The sequence below is a fragment of the Coenobita brevimanus genome, chromosome 109 (assembly GCF_032717465.1).
Source record: "Coenobita brevimanus isolate Jiangsu-jjx chromosome 109, ASM3271746v2, whole genome shotgun sequence".
Classification (NCBI taxonomy): Eukaryota; Metazoa; Arthropoda; class Malacostraca; order Decapoda; family Coenobitidae; genus Coenobita; species Coenobita brevimanus.
Window position 1 is genome coordinate 35,111,945 of NC_137062.1, and position 15,000 is coordinate 35,126,944.

Here is a 15,000-nt window from a genome sequence, read left to right on the forward strand (position 1 = left end):
GTGTGCAATATATAACAAAAGTCAACCTAATTATTATCTATCTATCTATCTATTGCCAGACGCCTTAATCCCATACGGGGTGGCCACAAACAAATCGCCTCCACGTCTCCCTGTCCCTCGCCATTTCATTATCCTGTTCCCAACTCACACCCGCCTCTCTCATATACCTCTCCACTCCATCCCTCCATCTCATCTTTGGCCTCCCCCTCCCTCTCTCCCCCTTCACCTCACTCACATACACTCTCCTCGTCAGTCTCTCCCTGTGCATCCTCTCCAGATGGCCAAACCACCTCAATGTGTGTCTTAAATAGGACATAAAAATCAGTAACACCATCAAGCCAGTCTTAAATAAAACAGGGATGTATTCAATATGGACGGTGGGTATTAGTGCCAAAAAGGTGACATGTGATTATCAATGCTGAGATAAAAAGAAGATTGATTTTAATACATATGCCACTGAAAGATAAAGATACTTGAAAGATACAGAGAGAGAGAGAGAGAGAGAGAGAGAGAGAGAGAGAGAGAGAGAGAGAGAGAGAGAGAGAGAGACTGGACATGGGTAGGCCTATAAAATTGATATGAGGAAGTGGAAAAAGTGGAGGTGAAATCCAAGGTGAGTCAGGGTCCCTTGATTTTACGTGGCTTTGATGTCGTAACACCTTTTCAGCTGCGAATTGTTCTTGCTAAAGTTTCTGTTTAGTTATCTATTTGCTTATTCCTTTATTTATTTATACGTGTTTGTTCCTTCCTCTCTTTCCTTCCTTTCCTTCCTTCCTTCTATCCTTCCTTCCTTCCGTCCACCCTTCCTTCCTTCCCTTCTATCCTTAATCCCCTCCTTCCTTCCTTCCTCCCTTCTATCCTTCCTCCCTCCTTTTTTCCCTCCCTTCCTCCTTCCTTCCTTTCCTCCTTGGCTTACTTCCTTCCTTCGATCTGTCCTTCCTTCTTTCCTTCCTTCCGTCCGTCCCTTCTTCCTTTTTAATCTCATCCTTTCTTCCTGCCTCCCTTTCTCCCTTTCCTCCTTGGCTTCCTTCCTTCCTTCCCTCCTTCTTTCCCTCCCTCCCTCCCTCCCTCCTTCCTTCCTTCCCTCCTTCCTTTTAGCTAGGCCTAAGATTTCAGCATCAAGGTCTCCCAGCGTCTTTATAAACCTTGCGTCATGGGTCACTTGATTCAACGATGACAGACTACGAGTCCTTCCTTCCTTTCCTCCTTCTTTCTTCCTTCCCTCCCTCCTTCTTTCTTTTCTTCCTTCCTTCCTATCCTCCTTGCTTCCGTCCTTCCTTTCTTCCCCCCTCCTTCTTTCCTTCCCTCCCTCCTTCCTTCTAATCTTCCTTCCTCCCTATCCTCCCTCCTTCCTTCATACCTTCCCTGCTTCCTTCCTCCATTTTCACCTTGCTTGCTTCCTTCCTTCTGTCCTTCCTTCCTCCTTTACCATCCTTATCCTTCAGCATGTAGTGTTAGATCTTGTAGTCATAGTCTACTCTGTAACAAACAGCCTCGAAAGGACCATAAGGTCTGTTGCTGTTTGCTTTCCTTTGCCCTCCTTTGTACTCCTCCTTCCATCCTTCTCTCCTTCCTTCCGTCCGACCCTCCTTCCTGCCTTCCTTCTTTTTCCTCCCTTCCTCCATCCTCTCTTCCTTTCTCCTTCCTTCCCTCCAGCTAGGTCTAAAATCCCAGTTCTTGGTCTGTCAACTAAATCAAATAATGACATACGCTACGAGACTCAACACACGCCAACTTTCCCTTACCCAGTCTTCAAGGGCAAAACCGTGGCTTGGAATAATTCGTAACACCCCTTCCATAGCGATTTATTTTGGATATTTCATGTTACTAGAGTGAAGGGACTTAACACACGTCAAGTTTCCTTTACCCAGTCTTCAAGGGCAAAACTGTGGCTTGGAATAATTCGTAACACCCCTTCCATAGCGATTTATTTTGGAAATTACACGTTACTAGAGTGATGGGACGTAACATATTCCAGTTTTCCCTTACCCAGTCTTCAAGGGCAAAACTATGGCTTGGAATAATTCGTAACACCCCTTCCTTAGCGATTTATTTTGGGTATTACACGTTACTCACGTGAAGGGACGTAACACATTCCAGTTTTCCCTTATCCAGGCTTCACGAAAACAGTTACTCCTACTCCCACTGGCTTCATATATTTCCTAACACCCTTTCCTAAGCGATTTGTTTTGGATATTACACCGGACCAGAGTGAAGGAGCGCTGTGGTGTTGGTGATGATGGAGAGTGAGAGACTAACTTGGAGAGGATGGAAGATGAAAGACTAACTGAGAGAGGATGGAGAATGAGACTGACTGGGAGAAGATGGCGAATGAGAGACTGACTGGGAGATGATGGAGAATGAGAGACTAACTGGGAGAGAATGGAGGATAAGAGACTAACTGGGAGAGGATGGAGAACGAGAGACTAACTGGAAGAGGATGGAGAATGAAAGACTAACTGGGAGACAATGGAGGATAAGAGACTGACTGGGAGAGGATGGAGACTGGGAGACTGACTGGGAGAGTGTGAGTGAAGTGGAGGGGGGAGAGGAGGAGGAGAAGGCCGAGGATGATATGAAGGGATGGTATGGAAAGGTATTTGAGAGAGAGAAGAAATTAGCACAGAAGAATGGAGAAACAGGTGAAACGAGAGAGAGAGAGAGAGAGAGAGAGAGAGAGAGAGAGAGAGAGAGAGAGAGAGAGAGAGAGAGAGAGAGAGAGAGAGAGACAGATATGCATGATTAACGCGTGGAATATTCTGCTTATGAGAGAGAGAGAGAGAGAGAGAGAGAGAGAGAGAGAGAGAGAGAGAGATTAAGTGGTGGAATATTCTGCTTGCGTGCCCCTTTGTAGAAAATGGAGTCAAGGATGAATAGAAAACGGGGTCACACTAATCAAGATGAGTGTGATGTCTTACTAGTACTCTCTCTCTCTCTCTCTCTCTCTCTCTCTCTCTTGACCCCTGACTCACATCGCAAAAATATTATCTTGACCCTCTCTCTCTCTCTTTCTCTCTCTCTTCTATCTTTCCGCTTGTTACACCTACCTATCCTTCCACCCACTCCCACCCATCCCATCTATCCTTCCACCTAACCTCCACTACGTCTCTCCACCCACCTATCCTGCCACCCAATCCACCTACCTGCCACCTTCCTCCCTCCTTTGTCACCTATCCATCCACCTAACCCTCCACATTCTCTCCACCCACCTATCCATCCACCCACTGGCTCCCATCCACCACCCTATCCTTCCACCCACTCCCACCCATCCCATCTATCCTTCACCTAACCCTACACACTCTCTCCACCCACCTATCCTTCCACCCATTTCCACCTATCCACCTCCCTATCCCACCTTCCTTCCCCCTCGTCCCTCCCCCCCATCCCCCTCACAACCACAAAAACTCCCCAGCTCCCTCACTCACACAGACCTCGTAAGAGAAAGTGGTGACCCGTGTGAGTCACCACCACTATCACCACCACCACCACCGCCACCATCGTCACCATCATTATCACCACCACCACCATCATTATCATTTACCATCACCATCATCATCATCACCACCACCACCATCATCATCATCATTATCATCACCATCTGTACCCCTAGCATCACCATCATTATCGTTATCACCATCATCATCATCATCATCCGTACTGCCACCAGCAACACCACCACCACCATCATTATCATTTATCATCACCATCATCACCACCACCACCACCATCATCATCACTATCATCATCATCTGTACCCCTAGCATCACCATCATTATCGCCATCATCATCATCATCATCATCATCTGTACTACCGCCACCACCACCATCATCATCATCGTCACCATCATCATCATCATCATTACCTATACCCCTAGCATCACCACCATTACCAGACACAGAAAATGAATGATAAAGGTAGGGTCTCATCTCTCTCTCTCTCTCTCTCTCTATCACACACACACACACACACACACACACACACACACACATACACACACACATCTGGGCCGGGTTAACGTGAAAGGGGTACAGTGAGCCTGCTAAGTCTACGAGATTTCTCCCCTTGGCGTTCATTTTACACCAAGTCTGGGTGAAAGGCGTATAGGAGGGCCAGCTGGTATATCGCGTATGATCAAAAGTTCATTTACACTTCCGCCAGGTCAATGTCGCTGGGTCATGGCGTAACTTCCGGTTAGGATTATGACCGGAGCAAACGACTCTCTCTCTCTCTCTCTCTCTCTCTCTCTCTCTCACACACACACACACACACACACATACATACATACATACACGCACCTCTCTCTCTCCACCCACCCACCCGAAAAGCCTAACCCATACACCTGGCCATCCCCCTGTCTTACACCCATGCTACTCTGTTTTGTGGCATCTACACTACACCTCCTTTATCTCTGGCCCCTTGTAGGTAGGTGTAGGTGCTGGGGTGTAGGTGAGGCTGTGTGGTGTGGTGGGGTGTACGGGGGGGGGAGGGAGGGGGAGGGAGAGAGGGAGGGGTGGAGATCAGAAAAAGCAGCCCAGGTTACTCATACGGTGAAAGCAAGGTTAGCTAGTAGAGAGAGAGTGTGTGTTGTGGTACCTCTTGCTCTACCCCTCCCCCTCTCTCTCACACACACACACACACACACACACACACACACACACACACACACACACTTGCCTGGTAATGACTGTCACACATTCAATTCCACACACACACACACACACACACACACTTGCCTGGTAATGACTGTCACACATTCAATTCCACACACACACACACACACACACACACACACACACACACACACACACACACACACACACACACCTGTCCCGTTCACCTGTCCATTATACCTAACCTTTGACCGTTTGCACATATGTCTTCAATTTCCTTACGTTTTTTTTTTGTTTTTTTTTTTTTGTATATTTTTGAAAACGAAAGCACAAAAAACCCCAAAAATTCTGGTGACCTTTTTCCATCTTATTTTTGACTATAGACGGCTTTTTTTTTTTTAGTTCATTTAATATAGATTTTATTAACCTCCATTTGTACTCAAGAGAGAGGTCTTCACGTGGTGGCACTGAGAAGTATGTTCATACACTCATGCATACATATACTCATACATACACTTATACATACATACTGACAGACAGATAGAAGACGTACATATATAACGGTACACACACACACACACACACACACACACACACACACACACACACACACACACACACACACACACACACACACCTCAATATATACATACACTCATACATACATAAATATAGACAGACAGACAGACAGAATACATACATACATACCGGTACACACACACACACACACACACACACACCACCTCTATTAACCCACTCATACGTACACCTCTTCCTCAGTACACACACACACACACACACACATACACATCTCACGTGCACGCCACCAAAACACACATGGCACGCTCAGGTGTGTAGGAAATCACTCATCACACCTGTGCTCTCTCTCTCTCTCTCTCACATCTGACCTTTGTCGTCTCAGAGCTAGGCCAGAAACCACTATCTTTCTCACTATCTTTACCACTATCTTTACCATTATCTTTTTACTACTATCTCTATCACTATCTTTACCATTATCTTTATCTTTACTACTATCTCTATCACTATCTTTACCACTATCTTTATCACTATCTTTACCACTATCTTTATCACTATCTTTACCACTATCTTTATCACTATCTTTACCACTATCTTTATTTTTACCATTATCTTTCAGAGTGACTGCACGCTAGACAGAGTGAGATCAGGAGGGGGGGGGAGCCTAATTACACCTGGCACTATGGAGAAAATTATAACTACACACTAAAACTCAACGCACCTTCAAAATCACACACATATATCTTTCTTTAACTCTCTTTTACCACTATCTCTAAAGGTGATTGGAAGCTAGAGAGAGTGAGATAAGGGGATTCACTATCTCTAGAGGCGATTGGATGCTAGAGACAGAGTGAGTTAAAGGGGGGAGGGCAGCCTAATCGCACCTAATACATGTCGATTGGAAAGTACAAGCAATGGTATTTATATGAAAAAATATATATATATAACTCAAAGATGCACTGAAATGACTGATATTTTGAGGAAACTTTATTTTTCTTATAGAGTGAGTGGATGGTAGATAGAGTGAGAAGATCCAGGGGAAGGGCAGCGTGATCACATTCGGTCTTATGGAGCGATATGAGAGTATGGGAAAGCGTGTTTATAGGGAAGAGTGATGGAAGAGGTAGGGTGATAGAAGAGGGGGCTGGAAAATAACTTAGAGAGAGAGAGAGAGAGAGAGAGAGAGAGAGCGAGCCGTGTAAGTCTGTATGTGTGAGACTGATGTGTAATAGTGTTTTGTGTGTGTGTGTGTGTGTGTGTGTGTGTGTGTGTGTGTGTGTGTGTGTGTGTGTGTGTGTGTGTGTGTGTGTGTGTGTGTGTGTGTGTGTGTGTGTGTGAGAGAGAGAGAGAGAGAGAGAGAGAGAGAGAGAGAGAGAGAGAGAGTTAAATATGAGAGTTCATACTCCTAGCACACACCTTTCAGATTTTTCCCAACATACATAAATAGACAGACAGATAGACAGACAGATAGATAGACAGACAGACAGACAGATAGACAGATAAATACAGAGACAGACAGATAGATAGAACTGCTCTCGACAGACGTACGCTGAGGCAATTAGGTGATGAGGTAGGAGCGTGGTAGTGATGTGTGTAGCAACAGAGTGACTAGCAAGAAATAGTACTAGCACTGATCTGTCTTGTACTGGGTGTTAAGGAGAGAATGTGTGTGTGTGTGTGTGTGTGTGTGTACATTATAGTCAGACTGGGACCCCTGTTACTACCTGGCCTGTCAATATCTATCCAACTATATTTACTCTCTCTCTCTCTCAAAACAAACATACCCCGAAACATTTTAAGACAAGCCTGGCCCTAGAGTGAAACTAAATTAAAACATGCTTCCCTTACCTTGCAGGTGTGTTTCAAGACTCTGGCGGAGAGAGGAGGAGGCCCTGGGGAGGTCCTGGGGGGAAGCAGAGGCCCCAGCTCCCTCCGTGGGGTGGGAGCCAGTTGCTTCCGTCACTTCCTTCACCGCTTCCGTCACTTCCTTCGCTGGTTCCTTCACTTCCTCTGTTTCCCTCACTTCCTCCCGCACCAGCGCAGTTTTAGGTGTCACGGCGATATACTCAAAATCACTGTCAGCGTCGGACCACGAATAGACCGATTCCTGACCGTCTGAGGGCCGCGCATCGCTCACGCTGGGGGGGAAGTCATCTGAGGACCTGGATGTTTTACGAGAGACACCGCCACCTGCAGCAGCGCCCTCGTCAGAAGCCCTCGATTCACCACAGTCCATGGATAAAGACGCCTGCCCCTCTGAGTTCTTGGAGGAAGGTGAGTCTGTGCGTTGGCGAGGAAGTTTGAGATACACGCCTCCCCCTGCCTGGCGAAGCGGGGATGGCCTGGGGCGCGGCGACCCCTCCACAGACTCGCCAGAGGAAAGTCCAGGGGCCACCTCGTTCCTCAGCGTCTTGTGCATGAGCTTTCCAATTTTCTGCCTGGCATTCCTGAACCGCTTGAGAGAGGTGCTGAAGGTCTCTCTGATATCCTTAGACTGCTTCTCCGTGGAGCTGAAGCTGAATTTCCTCCTCAGCTTCTTCAGCCTCTTCTGCCTGGTTGAGATCACCTTCCCATCCAGCTTCCTGCCTTTGGACTGGGGCTCGAACAGTTCCAGATTGAGGTTTTCCATGTCGGTGTCGTGCTCGTGGTCAGTGTCGGAAAAGGCCTCGAAGTCACCCTCAGACACCATATCCTCGTCAGAGAAATTTTCCATCACCTCCTGTTCCTCTAATTCCTCACGACCGACCACCTCAGGGAACGCAACTTCACTGAATTCGTACGTACTACAAGGCACTATCTCGACGTTCAATAGGGCCTCCATGCTCTTGGCTGTCTTCCCGCTTTTCCTCCTAGCAATGCCTGTCTTCCTCTTCGGCGCTGCTTTAGAGGGCTTTTCTTCCTCCTCCTCCAGTAGGTTTGGTAAGGATTTCGAGTCTGAGAGAGGGGTAAAGGTGCCTGAGCCTCGGGGAGTCTCCACACTTCTCCTGCCCTTCTGATCTGCCTCTGTTTCTCCCGCCTGATGCTCCTGGGGTCCTTCATCCTTCAGAGTGGATACATCGCCAGGACACGAACCCTCACCTGTGACTTTCGCTACGCCTAGTTCCGACTCTACTGACGTGTCCTGGCGTTCTGAGACTCTTGAATCAGCGCGAGAGAAGCTTCCTGCCGATGCTACTGACTCGTTACTGTCAAACACCACCACCAGAGACGCGTCACTTTCGTCCCTGCTCTGTGATTCTGACCCGAGTGCCAACACCTCTGCGTCAATCTCAGCCTCTAGTTTTTCCAGATCCCGAACGAGGTTTTGCCTGAATTCCATCTCTCTGCTTAGATCCCCTGTCATTTCCTTGCCTAGATCCCCTGTCATTTCCTTGCTTCGATCCCCTGTCATTTCCTTGCTTAGATCCCCTGTCATTTCCTTGCTTAGATCCCCTGACATTTCCTTGCTTAGATCCCCTGTCATTTCCTTGCTTAGATCCCCTGTCATTTCCTTGCTTAGATCCCCTCTCATTTCCTTGCTTAGTTCCCCTGTCATTTCCTTGCTTAGAGCCCCTGTCATTTCCTTGCTCAGATCAGACACAGATTCTGCCAAGGGTCGGTCCTCCCGCGTCAGTGCTGCCTGTTGGTTTCTCCACTCCTCAGCTATGTTCTCGAAGGTGTGGAGGGTTAATCTTCTTCTGGTGTCTGATTTTGATTTTGGCTTCAGGAGTCTTGGCACGTAACTAAGAGACTTACGCTTGGCTCTGACATCAGCGGGGAAGGGGTGAGTGTGGCAGTGGTGTCCGCAGTCCTCGTCCTCGTCTCCATCTCTACGTCTCAGTGGGCAAGTGGATGGACAGATGAGAGGCAAGTCGAGCTTCGGTTCAGTGCGGGGAAGGGTCTGGGAGTTCTTGAGGATCTCCGCTCTTTTCACTATAAACTCGGGCATCTCATCCTCAAGACTCGAGTCCCAGCTCCTCGGCCCCACTTTACCCTCGTCACTCTCAGGCTTTTCCCCATCCCTTCGAGGCCACACTGGGGGAGGGAGGACGAGGCGTTTACCATCGAGGGTGACGTTATGGCAGGTGTCCTTCCCTGGGGACATGGGGGCGTCTGTCTGCTCCTCGTCTTCAAAACACTCAAGCCTCCCCAGGTCATCATCAGGGACTATTCTACCCTCCTCGTGTATCTTTGAGAGGCAGGACACGCCAGAGCTCACTGAAAACTTTCGTGTGTCTATACCACCAGATTCCATTGAGTAGATCCCTGAACTTTGCGTGGAGTCTGCGCTAACACTCGACATCTTACGAAAATCAAACCTTTCGCCAGAGTCCCCGCTCGCCCACTGCCCCCTCAGACTCCTTTTTCTCCCAGGGAACCACTCCCAGTCGTCAGAGATGGAGGACGAGTATGAGAACTTCCTCCCACTGTACTCTGATAGTGATGATATCCCTGAGGAACCGGACATTCGCCTGTCATTCACGTCACTCATACAGAAGTCAGTCACGTCCTCGTCAGCTTCAGTGATGGAGGAACTTAGGGACATTCTCCGACTGTCAAAGGATTCTCTCGTGGATCCTCTCGAGTCTTTCTTGGACAGCATAGGACGGCGTGGGTCTGGTAGGGGAGTATCGGGGTCAGGTCCTCCCCTTAGGGCCTCCTGGTTTCTTCCTGCACTCGTGTCGCTCCTGTAAGGCACCTCGTCAGTAAGTATTTCATCACCCAAGTCAGACGTTAGGGAAAACTGGCGCTGCAACTTGTGTCTTGTTGGAGTGTCACTAATCTTGGAGGAGTAACTAGCACACTTTACTCCATCCGTGCTAGAGGTATTGTTGTCATCACCAGCACATAATTCTTTCAGGTCCTTTGTGTCACTCATTTCTCCAGGTTCCATCTCCATTTTCAATACACTGTCACTTTCCATTTTATTGCAGTGAAATTCGTTGCCTCTGATGGACTGTGGGCATGTATGAGGTGAATAACAGTCATGCACTTCACTGATTTCACTGCTAACTGAGGCGATCGGTGCTTCACTTTCGCCTTCACTGAGTTGGCATTTATCAGGCTGTGGATTAATAGTACAAGTGTGTGGGACTGGCCCGCACACGTCACTGCTGGCAGCTAAACCAACACCACGCTCACAGTCACTGAGAGAGGACGGGGTGGCACTGTTAACTCCCGTGGCACCAGGGCCGGCACTGCTCGACGCCACAGTGCCATTCATGATACGATCCGCGATGAGAGTTGCCAGAGCTTCAAGGTCAGGGGTGGGATGGGCATCAGCGGTGAAATCGAAAGTGGACGCAGCAAAGGCGGCGGCGGTGAGGGCTGAGAGGCGCGGGTCAGCAGGTGTGGCACTTGCTTCACCGCCGCCACTCACCTGACTGCCGTAGCTGACCTCATTTCCCTGAATATCATGTGAATTGACGCAACCGGCCGCTGTGGAGCGTGAAGGGTGTGATTGGCCGGTCAGTTCTGTGGTCACACCCCCTGCCTCTCCCCCAGGGCGGTCTCCAGTCACGGCAGTCTCGGTGACCTTGGCCATTTCCGAGGCCACTTTCCTCTCGGACACGTCATGCGAGCAGAGAGTGTCCCGCGACCCCTCTGCCGTGCTCTCTCCATCTTCCGTCCCCTGCAGAGTTTCACAAGACTCACTGTTGTCACTGGACGGATGGTACGCTGTGTTGTCACCAGCTGTTGGCAGAAGATGCCTTGTGAACTCATCTAAAAGGGGACCAGAGCTAGGACTTATTAACCCACCTAGCACATCAGACCTAGGGGCTGTGAATTCACCTATCAAGGGACCTGAGCTAGGGCCTGTGAATTTATCTATCACGGCACCTAACCTGTCAGTGCCACGGCGTCTTCTCTGTTGGCACTCATCATCACTGTCACTAAACTCGGTGCCAGTGAAGGTCTCAACACGCTGGCCACTCACACTCAGCTCCTCTGGCACGGGGAGAAGGCGATCAAGGCCGCTTCTGTACGTCTTTTGTTTACCAAGGACAGAACCTGCTTGAGACGTGCAAGAACTGCCCTTACCTAATCCTAAAAAAGGCTTGACGACGCTGTGAGAGGAAGGGTCCAGGAAGCCGTCTTTGTCGTCTGGAGGGTCTAGGATTTCCGGAGTATCAGGGGCACTCTCGTCAGTAGTGGACTCGAGAACTGGACTCAGGCCGGAGCTGGAGGTGGTATCTGGTTCACCAATATCCGCCAAGTTGCCCTCGTCGAAAGAGTCCTGGTCAGTGGAGTGAACAGTATCAGATCTGTGGTCTGAGAGGGAACTAGCGACTGAGGAAATCATGGATGAGCTGCCTGATGGGAAGCTGAAGTTGCCTTTCCCCCCGGTAGAATCCAACACTAAGAAGAACTCGTCTATGTCAGAATCATTGTCCTGAGGCGATTCTTTGGCCCAGTTCGTGACAAAGTGGCGGAGGATCAAGCGTGACTCCTGGTAGTCTGCCGGGTCGATGGACTCTGCACTGGACGGCAAATCCTCTTCTGTGGTATGTGGTGTGCCTTGTCCCTCAGCACTTTCACCTGACGAGCTAGTCGAGGCCTTTCTAGCATCCTTCCTTGCTTTCGACCCGCTGTCCTTCGCCTCCTTCTTCCTTCCTTCAAAATCAGGGACTTTGAACTTGCTACCGAGGCTGATAAAGAAGGTGGTGGCTTTGGCAGCTGGCTTAAGCGTGGCCTGGACGAGCTTAGTTGACGCCAGGAGGGTCTGTGGCGTGTCCTGCGTTGCTCTGAGGAAGCCCACGTCTCCCACGCGTGGCTTGGCGTTGGGCGGGGCATCGCTTTCACTCTCATACAGGCCTTTGGTGGGGTCCTCAGATGATTCCTGATCCGATGTCGTGGTGCTTTCCTTGCTTGAGCTGGCCTCCTCTGTGACGTCTGTGCCTTCTGAGGACTTGGCATCGTATTTTGTGTCCTGTGTTCCTTGTTCCGGCGTCACGTTCTTGCTCTGCTTTAGCGTAACCTGGGCCTCCTCCCCCTCTGTCTTGTTCCCAGCCAGACTTTCGGATTCAGGGCTGCTGCCGCTGCTAGTACTGCTGCTGCTCGTTGATGATTTCTGTCGCTCAAAGAACTCCCTCAGCTCACTCACCAACCGCGGCCTAACATCCTCTAGAGAGTCCTTATATCCACCGCTCTTACGTCCCTCTGGCGGGGGTTGGGGGGACAAAGGTGAGGTTGGGCTGAGAGGCAGGTCTTCCAGTGAGTCCGCACTAAGGACGCTGGTTTTACGTTCAGCCCCACTCTCCTTCCCTGGGGACTCCTGTGGGGGGCAGTTCTTACTCCTGGGGGGCTGGTATCGGGGGTATAGCTCCTGCTTGGGCTGATATGTGGCTCTGGGGGGATAGGGGACCCTAGGATGGTACATATCACTAGCCTGATCGCAGTACACAGGTCGACTGGGGGAGCTCTCAACTGGCATGTAATTCTCTCTCTGGTTATAGACACTAGGAGGGTAATCACAGTCAGCTGAATATCTAGTACTATCAGGGAGGTAGTTAGAGCCAGTGGAATAAGCGTGATCAGGAGGGTAATCGTGGCGTTGCTGAGCTGAGTCGTAGGAGGGTTGGTGCTGATACGCCGGATTGACGTAGGTTTGCAAGGGTACGTAGCCTTGGTGGGGGAGTTTGTGCTGCTGAGGGTAGGAGTAGTGGGGAGGAGGGTAGGTAGGTGGGTATGGGTGTGTGGAGGGCCGGGGGAGATGCATATGTGCCAGATTCTCAAGGGAGTCGTGGAGATGCCCAGCTTCCTCATCACTCAGGCATCGTTCCAAGCTGAAATACCCTCCCTCAGCATGCATCGTTTGTTCCACGGGCATTGTTCTGGGATCCGGAGAGGGAGTGAGGGTGAGGGCACGGCTTTCTAGGGAGTCCAAGCCTTCATCTTCCTCAGGTGTGGGGTCGTGGCAAGAGGAGGCCTGTCTCATATACATATCCAGATCTTGAAACGTGACGCCTGATAAAGCCCTATATACCCCTCTCTGTGTCTGCCTTCCCCTGCCATTAGCACCCCCTCCACCTCCTCCACTGCCAACTCCACTCCCTCCCACCACCAGCACAGCCCTTGTGGAGTAGTTACCTGGCTCCACCTGCCCTGTTCCACTCCAGGTATACTCCCTAGTCGCATCCATCGTTACACCAGGCGAACATAACCCTGTCCCTGTGATATACCAGTTCTGTTATAACACCATGTCTCCTCCTGGTATATATACATTAATCCTTTCGCTGCGATATACCACCTCTGTTATACTCGCATGTTTTAACACCTTCCCCGCGATATACCAGCTCTCTTACACCACCACGTCTTGTCCTGGTATATAGACATCAATCCTTTCGCTGTGTTATACCAAAGTTTGTTACAGTCTGCATGTTATTCTCCTGCAATGTGGCAAACACTGTATTTTTCCCTGTAATAAAAGCACTTCGTTATATCTCTTGTATTTCACGTTGTGTCGTGGTATATAGCGAACAAAACTAACCCTCCCCGCGTACGCAATTTGTTATATCTTTTCCCTTATACGAACACTGTAAATAATCATCTTATGGTTCTATAAGAGTGTAAACATCACAGCTTTCACTGTCTATCAACCAACTCTCATCCTTTTCTGTCCAACTTTCTAGTGCAAGAGTTAACCGTTATTCCCAGTCCTTCATTTTAGCAACAGGTCAACTCTGGAACTGTCTCCCTCTGTCTGTATTTCCTGCTTCCTATGATCTCCAGTCCTTCAAACGCAGTGTGTCGAGGCATCTCGAAATGAACGGATCTTGAATTTGGCTCTCTTTTGTATTATTTTTTTTTCTTGGAAGGAACGGTTTGCGGGCTCCTGGCCTTTGGTTCCTTCTTCCTCGCTTAAAAAAAAAAAAAAACTTAAACGACTTGTGTCTCTGAGCCCGACCAGCACAACATAACGTCATATACCCTCATCCAACTCACATCAGTCCATCGCCCATATGTTCCTCTTCTATCTATCTATCTATTGCCTGACGCCTTATACGGGGTGGCCACAAACAAATCGCCTGCACGTCACCCTGTCCCCTGCCATTTCACCATCCTGCTCCCAATTCACCCCCCCCCTCTCTCATATACCTCTCCACTCCATCCCTCCATCTCCTCTCCAACTGGATAACATAAAAAGCAGTGCTGATTATATTTAGCACAGTCACATCACATATAGCAGGCTGTAGAGGAAATATAACGCAAATATATCCGATTATATTTTTGACTGGACTGGGGTTTCATATAAGAGTAAAAAAACAGCAACATTAAAAAACAACAATAACAACAACAGCATCGGATACTTAACACCTCCCCTCTTTCTTTTCTTTCTTTCTTATCTTTTTAGCACCTTTCGATAAGCGATTTTCACACTTTAGAGATAGTACACTCCGCTCGCTTTAACTTGGCCTAAAATTGCCATCCCTCCATCTTAAATGTTCCGTTGCGGCATCCCTGTCCACACAAACTCACAAACACAGGCACATCCACCGCCCCCTCCCCTTACAAACTCACACACACACACACACACACACACACACACACACACACACACACACACACACACACACTCACTCATCCCCCCTACACACACACTTACACACACACACATCCACCCCCTCAAGACAAACACTCACTCATCTCCCCTACACAGACACAGACACACACACACACACACACACACACACACACACACACACACACACACACTCATCCCCCCTACACACACACACACACACACACACACACACACACACACGCACACATCCACCCCCTCAAGACAAACACTCACTCATCTCCCCTACACAGACACAGACACACACACACACACACACACACAGACACACAGACACACACACTCATCCC

At 49.1% G+C, this 15,000-nt stretch overlaps 1 protein-coding gene across 1 annotated transcript in view; it reads right to left on the minus strand.

The window, feature by feature from the left end:
* Window positions 1-13,072, minus strand: part of LOC145417131 (uncharacterized) — a 192,435-nt gene extending 179,363 nt beyond the window's left edge. Inside the window, exons 1-2 of the mRNA XM_080285910.1 lie at window positions 8,692-13,072; window positions 6,997-8,484 (exon numbers count right to left, since the gene is read on the minus strand). Coding sequence (XP_080142036.1) covers window positions 6,997-8,484; window positions 8,692-13,072 — 5,869 coding nt within the window. The remainder of the gene's footprint in view (window positions 1-6,996; window positions 8,485-8,691) is intronic.
* Window positions 13,073-15,000: the final 1,928 nt, after the last annotated feature.